We start from the raw sequence: 12,606 nt of genomic DNA on the forward strand, positions 1-12,606 counted from the left end.
TAATTCTGTAACTTTATTGTGAGTTTAGTACGTAAAATATCTAAAATCTGTTGACAATTCAGTTTCAGTATTCCTCCATTACATCTGTTCTACGTCCATTGTGCGTTTAAATGCAATTAAATACGCATAATTTCTATCTGAAAAGTTTAAATGTCATATAATATACATGATAAAAGCCCATATATATGGCACAGCATTTAGATTTTAAGTTAAAACGATGGTTCAGTCATTCATTCCTTCACTCTCATACTAGATGTTTATGTATTATGCACATGAATATGATTTACATGTGACCTGTGCTTAGCAAATTGGGGCAAAAATGTACAATAAAGGTCTTCATTCTTCTTCTTCTTCCTTTACTCCTATTCAATAATCTTATTCAGTCTTATTCATTCATGCGTAGGACAGTTACAAGCATAACCTTGCATAGCAAAACTCCCAGAAACCTTGCAAGCAAAAATGGAATGATTTTGTTTTGAAATTAAAATCCTGTCTTTAAATTTATAGCCAGAGTTACCCTTCTCCCAACTACCTGATCCTGTAGCCAGACTAATTCAATGTTTTTCAGACTGTTTTTGGCTAATTTAAAGTTTTCAGACTATTTTTGACGAATCAACAGTTTTAAACTGTTTTTGACAATTTACGGTTTTCAAACCGTTCTCGACCATTTTAAAGTTTTAAAACTATTTTTGATGAATTCACATTTTGAAACTGCTACTTTTTTGACAAATCAAAATTTTCAATAAGTTTTGACGAGTTTACATTCAGACCAGCCTTGAGACCAAACACCCCAGGTAAGTTAGGAGCAGAAGGAGCAAGACTACGACCAGGATGGCAGAGTACAGGATGAACTCCGTCACAGGGACTGAACGGACGACCTCTGCGGCGCGGTCCCACTTCCCTGGCCCCTGCAGTCTCCACTGGGCAGCCCCGCAACTGCCCAGTAGCAACCTGGAACAAAGTAAAAATGTTGTGTTCAATTTCGGACACTTTGATGAATACATATCATTCCTTATCTCTACTAGAAGGTCAGAAGGAGCAGAATGAATGCATGCATGAAATCGAAATCATTCTTGGCATCAATTGTAAATAATTGTGTTGAGCAGGAAGCAGATGTGACATTTGTCTTATAAACCAGCGAACAACTATGTAGTATAATTCTCCCACGAAGCCCTCAGACTGCGACAATAAGGGACGGAGGGTTTTTGACGTAGCCAACTTCTAATGCATGGTTATCAAAGCTTTTCAGACAGTGTTCTGAATACGTTAGTCTGTCAAGTTTGCATTTCTAGCGGTATTACTGATGTTGCATCTAGCACATATCCCTAAATACCCCGTTTTCGAAAAATCGCGAATTTAAGTACCCCGCGAATTTATGTTACCCAACGTTACCCATTGGACAACAATTTCTCCCATATTTTACAGCTAGTTTTCTTTGAAATAGTCATCAAAAATGATTCATTTGTTGCCATAGATTGATTTTTCTATGAATGTCACCAGAACCATCAATGGAATGAAAAATATATGATATTACTCATGATATAATATTGCACTAAAATTTTACAAGGTACAAAGTATGGCATCAACTGGTACTTAACTACTAATACAAAAAAGGAAATTTTAGAAGACTTGAAAGCTGTCTAACCTCCATGCCAGCCTCGGGTGCCTCCACAGTTGCGGCTTGGCCCCGAATTGAGCGGCGACGCTGTCGTTGTACAAAAGCGGGTCTTTCTGGATGGTGTGGCGGGCAGACGTAAAATACCTCTTGGCTGTCTCCTCCTATAATAACCATCGCAACGGAACAGAAAACAGTTGTAAAGTACAGTCGAACCTGAATTCAGCAACCACTAAAAGTGACTGAGGAAAAATTGTTGCTGAGGACAGGTGGTTGCCCAAGGCAGGGTGGTGTTGACTAATTGTATGTAAAAATGGACGGGACTGTTTTAATTTGTCCAGTGACTGGAGGTGGTTGCCTGAGCTAGGGGGTTGCTTCGACCAGGTTTGACTGTACTGGAATTACCGTTGAACCTGGGATAGATCTGTTCGAAAGTTGTTTTTTTCAGAGAGCTAAATTTCAGAGAGTGTAATTCTCTGCTGCAAAGCACAAAATGGGCATCCTTAATAGCTTTAAAGAATGCATGGAGTTAGATCAGGTGGTTAGGTGGACAGGTCAATTTGGCCAGCTGCTCAGCCGGTGGCAGATCTATAACAATACAGATACATTGTGTACATGACATTGTGTACAGAGATTAAGGAACTCAGGAGATGCCAGATAGATGATCCCACCTGATCTGCTTTGATATCTGCCTCCATGGCGCCTCTGGTTGGCAGCTTGACGTGGTTCAGACAGAGCTCTGCGAACCACCGGGCCTGGGTCTCCGACATGGTAAGCACCCCACCGGACGCCGGCTGGACAAAACCGATGAACGCCAGGGTGTGCCCGACAGCTGGGGAGAACACATTCTTGTACAGCTGCAGAGAAAATAAATTTATTGGGATCTTTTCAAACCATCTTTATTTAACAATTCCTTGAGATTGTTTAGCACATCTTAAGATTGAGGACTCCACCAGCTGGACGAAACCGATGAACGCCAGGGTGTGCCCCACAGCTGGGGAGAACACATTCTTGTACAGCTGCAGAGAAAAGATGCTTATCTGTGTTGGTAGTAATCAATGCTAAACTTTCTTCCAACACAAAGGTATACAATTTTGGATCAATTTTTTTTCAGGATCATTAACGACCAATCCCTGATGTCGGCTGGATGAAACTGATGAACACCAGGGTGTGCCCCACAGCCGGGGAGAACACATTCTTGTACAGCTGCAGAGAAAAGAAGCTTATCTGTGTTGGTAGTAATCATAGTACAATGCTAAACTTTCTTCCAACACAAAGGTATAGTATACATGGATCAAATTTGTTTCAGGATCATTAGCGACCAATCACTAAATGCCGGCTGGATGAAACCGATGAATGCCAGGGTGTGCCCAACAGCGGGGAGATACATGTTCTTGTACAGCTGCAGAGAAAAGAAATTTCTTGAGATCTTTTCAAAGCCTTTTGACATCACTGAGATTATATAAAACATCTCAAGATCATGTCAAAACAACTTAAAAATCTGCTGTTAATCATACAAATCGCTAATGTCATAGATTCCTTTTTCATACTGGCTCTATCTATTAGAAAGTCTTTTGAGAACTAGATCTTTTCAAAGCATCTAGAGCGCATGCGCGGCGGGAGACGGTTGTGTTTTCGAAGCTCCGTCTAAACAGGGGAAAATTTTGTCCTTTACATCTAAACTAAGGGCTAATTTTTGTCCTGGACGGGCATTACTAGCAGCCGTAGTGTTCAGGGCCACCCTGGAACAACAGGAGTACTTGGTAGGACGTCGGTGGTCCCATTTTCGAGCCTTGTCGAGGCGCGTTGTGTCGGGACAAGTCCGGGCGGCGCCATCTTGAATCCTCACATGTGGTACAAGGAGGTTAGTGGTAGCGTTGCGTATGGCGCGGTGGCGCTGTAACTTTGCATCCCGAAACTTTCGCTGCCCACACGAGCAATGATGTGTGTACTTTTAGTTCCTCTATTCGACAGAACAAGCTCCATGTTATGTAGAAAATATGCATTAACTCATCCTGTGTCAAAACAAAAATTGGTACTCCTGTATCTGGCTATTCTTCTCATCAGCAATTCATACTCACCGGAGCCAAACCCTGGCCCAGAAATGGACCATCCTCATCATTCTCAAGTTAATTCCACCTCTCATTCCCATTCCTCTTGGATCTGTGGAACATGTGACCTCCAGGTATCCTGGAACGATCGGGGAATGGAATGTGAGAGTTGTGGTCAGTGGTTTCATGGCCACTGTCAGAGTGTTGATACACAACATTATGAGCACTTAGCAGATTCCAACATCCACTGGTACTGTGCTATTTGTGGAGGTCCAAATAGTAGAACCGTCTTTGACTTACATGGAGTGGATTCTTCAGTGTCAGCACTCCATGATACATCCCTGATGTCCTGTACTTCTCCCACAGATTTACAGTTCAAACCCCAGCACGCATCCACTCCAACAAGGAGCAGCCAGCAGGACAAGTGGCCAGAAAGACCACTACGGATATTGAACATTAATTTCCAATCTGCCAGTGCAAAAAGAGCAGAACTACCATACCTCTTGGAAAGCCTGAAACCAGACATTATTATAGGAACAGAAACATGGCTAGACCCAACTATTGCAACCGCAGAAATATTTCCAGACATATTTAAGGTACATAGGAGAGACAGGGGCGGTCGCGGGGGAGGGGTCTTAGTCGCCGTCCGCAGTAATCTTGATAGTTTTACAGCCCCGGAATTGGAAGTGGATGAATGCGAGCTCCTCTGGGTACGCGTCAAACTGAGAGGCAGGCGGTCCCTATACGTGGCTGCCTTCTACAGACCTGACGTCGGAGATGAACCTAGCCTGGTACGACTCGGTACATCGCTTCAGAGAGCATCCCGACTACAGAATGCCGCCTTACTCATAGGAGGTGACTTCAACCTTCCAGGCTGGGACTGGTCCACAACCACTCTGAAACCAAGGTCACCGTACCCTCACCTTCACCAAAACTTTCTTAGCTTATTGTATGATAACGGGTTGGAGCAACTGGTTAAACAACCAACTAGAGATACCAACACGTTAGATTTATTCCTTACAAACTTCCCGGACATGGTACCCCGGGTGGAAGTTATCCCAGGCCTCTCTGACCATTGTATCCCGTACTGTGAGATCAATACAAGTGTCAGAAGGAAGAAACAACCACAACGCCAGATCCCTCTCTATGCCAGGGCAGACTGGGATGGCTTGAGGGAAGCAGCTAAGTCACTTAGTGCAGAAGTTCAGGACTTGTGCAACAACAGCTCAACGGAAGATCTTTGGCACGTCTTTAAAGATACCCTTCTGACAGCCTTTAAGAAATTTGTTCCACATAAGATGTCAAGACCTAAGTCTAGTCAACCGTGGATCACACCGAGCATTCGCAGGCTCATTCGCAGGAGAGATAGAAAATATCGCCTGATGAAGAAAAGCGGCGTACCCGGTCTGAGAGAAGAGATTAAGGGTTTGCGACGTAAAATCCAACGGCTGATAAGACATAGTTATTGGAACTATCTTAACTCTATTTTCACTGATGAGGCAACTGACTACAAAACAGGAAATAAGAAGTTCTGGGCGTTTATAAAAAACAAACGTTCCAGTAATGTCGGCATCGCCCCGCTTAAGAAAGACGGTCGGCTTACAACTGACCCCCAGGAACAGGCGGAGTTACTGAACAATCACTTCCAATCGGTTTTCGGAGATGGGAAGCAATACACACATGAGGACTTTGTGAACAAGACAGGCATGTCTACTGAAGCCATACCTGAAATGAATTTCATTAATATCACACGAGAGGGGGTCACAGAGTTACTGAGGAAGCTCAACCCGCACAAAGCACCGGGTCCAGACGGCATAAGTTCCAGATTACTGCGGGAACTCGCGGAGGAGCTGGCACCCGCGTTAACCGTCATATTTCAGTCATCACTGACATCTGGTGTTGTCCCACATGACTGGAGGACTGCGTATGTTACTCCAATTTTCAAGAAGGGCGAACAGTACAATCCCGCCAATTATAGGCCGGTTTCGCTTACTTGTATTAGTTGTAAAATCTTGGAACATATAGTTGTCAGCTCTATGATGCAGCACTTTGAGTCTCATAAAATTCTCAATGACAATCAACATGGTTTTCGACGAGGGAGATCCTGCGAGAGCCAACTACTAGAGCTTGCAGAGGAACTGACGTCCAACCTAGAGGGGGGAAAGCAGACAGATATCCTAATATTGGATTTCGCGAAAGCTTTCGACCGGGTAAACCACAGCTTACTGTTACACAAACTTCAGTGCTATGGCATCAAAGGCCTGCCCCTTACATGGATTACCAGTTTCCTCAATGATCGCCGTCAAGCCGTAGTAGTTGATGGCTGTCACTCTCCTTTCGTCGGTGTCCAGTCAGGCGTACCCCAGGGCTCTGTGTTAGGCCCATGCTTGTTCCTGGCCTACATTAATGATTTACCAGACAAGCTAACAGCGACGTCACGGTTGTTCGCAGACGATACTGGAGTGTACAAAGTCACAGCTAACGCCGAACAACAAGAAGAACTCCAGCAAGACCTCCAACGCCTGTCTGAGTGGGAAAGTCAATGGGACATGCAGTTCCATCCTTCCAAATGCGTGTCGATGTCAGTAACAAGGAGTAGGAATCCTCTTGTGAGCTCCTACGTCCTACATGGACATACTTTGGACACAGTTAGTACAGTTAACTACTTGGGTGTTACGTTGAGCCGGGACATGGCCTGGGACACACACATCAATAACGTCACCAACAAGGCTAATAGAGTCCTTGGCTTCTTAAGGCGCAACCTCAAGATAAGCTCGTCAAGCATAAAGGAGAAGGCATATAAGTCATTTGTGAGGCCCCTCCTTGAATATTCAGCCACAGTATGGGACCCCCACACCAGGAAGAACATCGTCAAGCTAGAAGCCGTACAGAGACGGGCAGCAAGGTACGTACTCGGCCGCTACCACAACACATCTAGTGTGAGTAGTATGTTAAGTTCACTAGGGTGGAAGTCGTTAGAGGAACGTAGAAGGTCAGCACGCTTAACAGCACTGTATAAGATCCAACATGACATGTTGAGATGCCCGATCATTAAGAGTAAATTGGTTACACTGCCACCGCGTCCGCGCCGTACCCACAACCAACAGCTTCAGCTTATCAATACCAGAACCCAATATAGATCAGAATCCTACCTTCCCAAGACAATCAGGGACTGGAATGGTCTTTCCAGTGGGGTGGTAGAGGCAGACACACTTGACACCTTCGTGTCATGTGCCTCTGCCACCCACTGATAACTCTTTATGCCGACTGACCATGTTGACGACCATGTTTGATGACCATGGCACGGAAAACGGATTATGAGTTTGGATCATGGACTATTATGTATGACATTTACTTTTAATGTAGATAGATAGATACAATTAAAGTATGTTTAGAGGGGTTCGGAACACAACCTGAGTCATTATGCGCTGCGCTCTCGAAACATCATAATATATGCTATAATAGTCAGCAAATTTGACTGTGAGCATTAACAAGAAGAAGAAGAAGAGAAGAAGAGATCTTTTCAAAGCCTATTACTTGTATTCTTTTCAAAGCATCTTGCGATCTTGAGTTATTTTTTAACCATCTTGAGATCTTTTCAAAGGATCTTGAGATATTTTCAAAGGATCTTGAGATGTTTACAAGCATCTTGAGATGTCTTCAAAGCATCTTGAATGAGATTTTTTAAAAACTAATTTCATCTCAAGATTACATCTCAAGATTACGTCAAAACATCTCAAGGTTGTTGAATGAAGAAAGGACCACAGCTCAGTGTTGACCAACTCTAAGGAGTGTAACCCTTTCCAGTAATTCCTTGACAAAGACTCAGGAGCTGATCAGTTGAAAATTTGTGTAAGTCCATTTTTTGTGATGGCAATTGCAGACAACTTTGATTCAGAATTCATCACAATTACATAACAATGTACCTTAATACTGTTGCTTCCCTCTTCCATCACATTTTCCCTGACATCGTCTGTCAGGAAGGGCAGAGACACCCTGAAGCCTGTACACATCACCACATGGTCCACCACTTCTGACGAACCATTGGTAAAATGGACCGTGTTCCCCTCAAACCTAAGTACAGAAAAGATGTACACATTTTCCTTACAACAAAAATCAACGATTTTCTGGACAGAGCCGCATGGAAGAGTGAAGACTAGCCGACTGCTGCCCAACCGTGTTAGGGACCCCAGGAGCAGTATAATCAAACACTGGATACTACTACAGCCGTCACCGTCACTTACATATACTACTACCTTACAATAAAATAAACATCAACACATGCTGCATCTTAATTCATTAGGGCAAGGACATTACAATGTCCATGATTACGGGTGCCCATGGTAGTAGATAGATTGATTTCCAAAATTTGTATAGGTTTAGTCAATTGGGCATCAGAAGGATGACGGCTGAGACAATTTACCGTATTCAAAAGTCTTCATCAGAATGACAAAGAGTGGTATCGCACTTCCTCTTATAGCCTCTAGTTCAAATAAGGTCAGGGCACTCTACTCCCTGCTAAATTTGGTCAGAGCTCTCTCAGGAACAGCCAATCAGCTTCCAAAATTTTCGAAGGTTAAAATTAGAATTGCCATCCCATTGGCCTTTACCTTGCGATGTTGGGTTTGATGGTGACGTTGTTGCGCTGGATGTTGTGGATCAGGGTGGGGCTGACTGTGGGCTGGGTCTGCAGTGCTCGCATCTTTGGGTTCAGGCCCCACCTGCAGTAAACAACAAAATACAATGGCAGACATCACCTCCTCACCCGTGTCACCCGTGCTGCTTTGCTACCCTTTCAGTCCCACAGACAAAAAATGCAAGGATGTATGGCAAGCCTGCATTGGACAAAAACGTGCGCACACACACACACACACACACACTCTCACACAGGCACAAACATACAGACATACACACATGTGCACACACACACACACACACACACACACACACACACACAGACAGGCATACACACATGTGCACACATACACACACACACACACACACACACACAAATACACACACACACACATGCACCACACAGACACACACAGTACACACAGATCCACACACAGGCATATATACACACGCAAACACAGAGACACACAAACACACAGCCACAAATACACACAAACACACACACACAAAAACACAGACAAACAAACACGCCAAAAACAGTATTTCAGTCCATTTCAGTCCCTCATACAACTTCTTTTGTATTAACACTAGATATTTGGACACAAATCTAAACAAAGCTCTGATATGTCGAGCATTCTAAAGCCTGGATGCCTTAAACATTCATAATACTATGTCGGATTCCATGATCAGTCAGCACCTACCTGTAGGGGTTGCCATGGATGAGAGACACCACGGCTTCCAGGATGTTTGTGGCCAGTTTCCATGACAACCACAGGAAGGTCCGGCAGGCGTAGTGGTCCGTGGGTCGGCCGAAGACGTAGTTGGGAAGAACCCAGGCACCAGACCGCGTGCTGAGATAAACCTTGCGACACCTACAAATTTGTATATCAGAACACAAAAGGCATGATAATGAAAACTGGGTCAACTAGAATTGTTTGTTCCTAAATTGTTTTGCTTTACCAGTAAATTGCTGCTTCAATTCTTTGTTTGCTTGTTTTGCATAACTGGTAAACTGCCATTAGGCATAACGCAGAAAGCACAAAGCCGCATTGAGTGAAAATGAGTACCTAGGTTTGGTTAGGGACGTCCCTCGGATAGGACATTAAACGGAGGTCCCATGTTTTAGGAGAGCTTTTGTGATTTTAATTTTGCGGTAGGGAGAAAATGAAGTGTTCGCCTACACTCCAGGTTTTGTTTGAAACAAATCATAGCAACACAGGCAGAAATGGTTGCAGTGGTTTTAAGTTAGCGGCGAAGAGCTTAACGAGAAAACCGCGAACATAAAACCACTGTGAATATTTTTGCATTTACAGTAATGTTGTAAAAACCCAAAGGGGCGAGTACGCCGCTCCCCGGATTCTAACCCACGCCGATCCCGATCCGCACGGCTTGGGAATCCAACACACTAACCACTAGGGTAAATGGTCCAGACCTGTAAGATATACTGGTCAGTTAGTGGAGGTTGATCCCCACTGTTACACTGTGAAATGAAATGAAGCGTGCGTACCTCCCGACTGTAGCAGCATCGACAGCCACGTCCACTGCACTGTTGCCGATCCCCACCACCAGGAGGCGCCCCCCCACCAGCCGGTTGGTGATCGGGTCCTTGTAGTCTGCACTGTGGATGATTTCACCTGGACAGTAAAAATATTGTTTGAAAAAAAATTGTTCTTTACTAAGATGTTGAGTAGATGGAAATCTTTATTTGTCATAAAAACTGTATAAGGACCTCTTTGTTACAAACTTAATTGCCAACTTCCAGGCAGTTATTTTTGGAAACAATGGAGACTCTTATTTGTAACATTATTGCAACGGCTATCTTTTGTTTCACTAATTTCTACATCCAGATCTGTCCAGTTTTTCCTATGGCAAATTAGAGTATCTAAAAAGGTGTCAAAGTTTCTTTATTAGTCTAGTTTGTTACCCTGTAAAAAAAACAAGAAGTAACTGAAATGACTTTGTTTCAAGATCAGGAGTCTTATGAGTTCATAATGTTATTTGTTTCTTGTGGCCAGAATGGTCAATAACAATAATTATGCTTTTGTACCTTTGAAGGTGTCTTGTCCAGGAAACTTTGCAAGACTGGGCGTCACGTGATGTCCTGTTGCTATGGCAACAAACTTGGCAACGTACACCTCCTCCTCCCCTGTGGTCCATCCTCCCTTTCCATCATCCTCCACTCTGGTTGCCGTGACAACCCACTTGTCATCTAGGGAAAGAGAAAATTCCAAAAATCATATACTTTTGTTTGCATTTGTATGTTTGCTTTGCAAAACACGTCAACAGCCTCAAGGTGTAACGAACCTGAGTTTATACTAATGCTCTAGACACAGTGGATAACGACTCACTGCCCCTACGGCCTCAAAAAGGCTATGGGACTACTTGTACCTTATCAAAAGAGTTCTTTGTACCTTTCTTCTCAATCCTGTTGACCTGTGTCTGGAAGCTGATGACGTCGTTGATGCCAAAGTGCATGACGTAGTCGGCGATGTACCTCGCCATGTGGGAGTGATGCGGGTAGTCCGGGACATCGTCGGGGAAGGGGAAGTCCGAGAAGCAGTAGTTGTGCTTGGAGACATTGCTGGAGAAAAAAGTGTGGATTCAAAATACTTTTATGAAGGTAAAGAGCTGGGAGCTGGGAAATGTGCGACCCCGTATTTGTTGCGATCACCAACCACATGGGCACCCGAACTACGGAGTTTGGCTAGTGCATAGCGGGGCCAATTAAGTTTGGGCGCGCATGTGGTGGGTGATCGTGCCAAATACATCTGGTCTCCCAGGGTAGATAAAATGTGCTTAGATCCTGATATCAAAGAGTTGAATCTAGCTTCTTTATTAGCTGAAAGGACATGCATCTAAACTAGATGTGAATTGTTGGATGTTGTTGAAAAGACAACGTTTTTTTAGATATCATGAAAGAATAATTTTTGAGCTACACAGATACCCTTTGAAAACATCTTACAGACTTCTAGTGCTTTCAAACATAAAATGTCTTTTTAACCTCAAAGTGCATAGAGCAGAGCATTAAACAACAGTCAAACTCAATACAGTACGTTCACTACAGAGAGGAAGCTGTTCATACCTTGGTCAATCTAATTTGTGCCACCACCAAAACACCACAATGACCAGCTAACGGCCTTATGCAGAAGTGCTGAACTGGCTGGCAAATAGGCTGCTGAAAGGTTGCTGAAAGGCTGCTGAAAGGCTGCTGAAAGGTTGCTAAAAGGCTGCTGAAAGGTTGCTGAAAGGCTGCTGAAAGTGCAGGCAAAAGCGCTGATGAAAATGCTGGCAAAATGGCTGCTGAAAGTGCTGAAAGGATGCTGAAAGCTCTGTTTGAATGGCTGGCAAGAGGGTTGGCGAAAGAGATGGTGAAAGGGCCATTGAAAGTGTTGCTGAAAGTCTGCTGAAAGGACTGAGTGTAAAGGCTCTGCTGAAATGGCTGCTGAAAGGGCTCATAGGGCAAAAGCCAAAACTAGGGCAAAGCCAAAACAAATAAACAAACACACAGAAACTCACATGTGTGTACACCTCATCACTCCATACCCGACCTTGTCTCGAAAGGTCCACAGTCCACCGACCTCGCCGGTTCGTTCAAGGACTTTGACCTTTAACCCCACATCCAGCAAGCATTTGGCTGTGACTACACCTGTGGCCATTATTAAAAAAAAATGGTTTTCCAAATTTCAAATGCTGCAGAAAAAATTAAATGTAATCTCATGAGTTGCAATTGAACAGCTGGGCTATGAATATATATGCCACACATAAAAAACAAGGAGCAAAAGTGGTCACTACAGAGAGAAAGTTACAATTCTAAATGTGGCCGCAATGTCCAGGCGGTCCTAAACAGAGTCGGTCACTTACTATGTATTTATTTTCATCATGTATTTGCTTGAGTGCGCATTGAATGAAGTAAAACACCTCATCCAAGGGTTGCCCTGGTAGCATAGCTACATGTATCAGGAAGATTTTAGAAATTCTAAAATTATTATGTTTTTTTAATTGTAAACTGACCTATCATTTTTTTAAAAGATTATAATTCTAACATAGGTCGTGCTGGCTTTTATGATGAATTTTATAAATGTATTTTTCAATTTAACCTCCAACAGCATTCCATGTGCTGCTATATGTTGATTCTAATAAAAATTTGAAACCTTTAGCTACAATTTTGTACTTTTGACTGTACAGTCATCTCATGGCTACTGTCATGCATACCTGATATCTAGTCTCAGGTACAGGTCTGACTGTACATTCATTAAGTATATGATAAGGTAAAAAAAAACTACAAGAGTCGCTACCATACTTATG

General features: G+C 43.4%; 1 protein-coding gene across 1 annotated transcript in view; it reads right to left on the bottom strand.

The window, feature by feature from the left end:
- Positions 1 to 12,606, bottom strand: part of LOC136423621 (flavin-containing monooxygenase 5-like) — a 14,229-nt gene continuing 1,623 nt past the window's right edge. The window contains exons 4-13 of the mRNA XM_066411856.1: positions 11,818 to 11,947; positions 10,713 to 10,882; positions 10,349 to 10,510; positions 9,809 to 9,935; positions 9,003 to 9,173; positions 8,277 to 8,387; positions 7,593 to 7,740; positions 2,287 to 2,472; positions 1,646 to 1,779; positions 1 to 951 (exon numbers count right to left, since the gene is read on the bottom strand). Of these exons, the coding sequence (XP_066267953.1) occupies positions 765 to 951; positions 1,646 to 1,779; positions 2,287 to 2,472; positions 7,593 to 7,740; positions 8,277 to 8,387; positions 9,003 to 9,173; positions 9,809 to 9,935; positions 10,349 to 10,510; positions 10,713 to 10,882; positions 11,818 to 11,947 (1,526 nt within the window). The 3' untranslated portion in view covers positions 1 to 764. The remainder of the gene's footprint in view (positions 952 to 1,645; positions 1,780 to 2,286; positions 2,473 to 7,592; positions 7,741 to 8,276; positions 8,388 to 9,002; positions 9,174 to 9,808; positions 9,936 to 10,348; positions 10,511 to 10,712; positions 10,883 to 11,817; positions 11,948 to 12,606) is intronic.

This window comes from Branchiostoma lanceolatum, chromosome 17, assembly GCF_035083965.1.
Source record: "Branchiostoma lanceolatum isolate klBraLanc5 chromosome 17, klBraLanc5.hap2, whole genome shotgun sequence".
NCBI classification, from domain to species: Eukaryota; Metazoa; Chordata; class Leptocardii; order Amphioxiformes; family Branchiostomatidae; genus Branchiostoma; species Branchiostoma lanceolatum.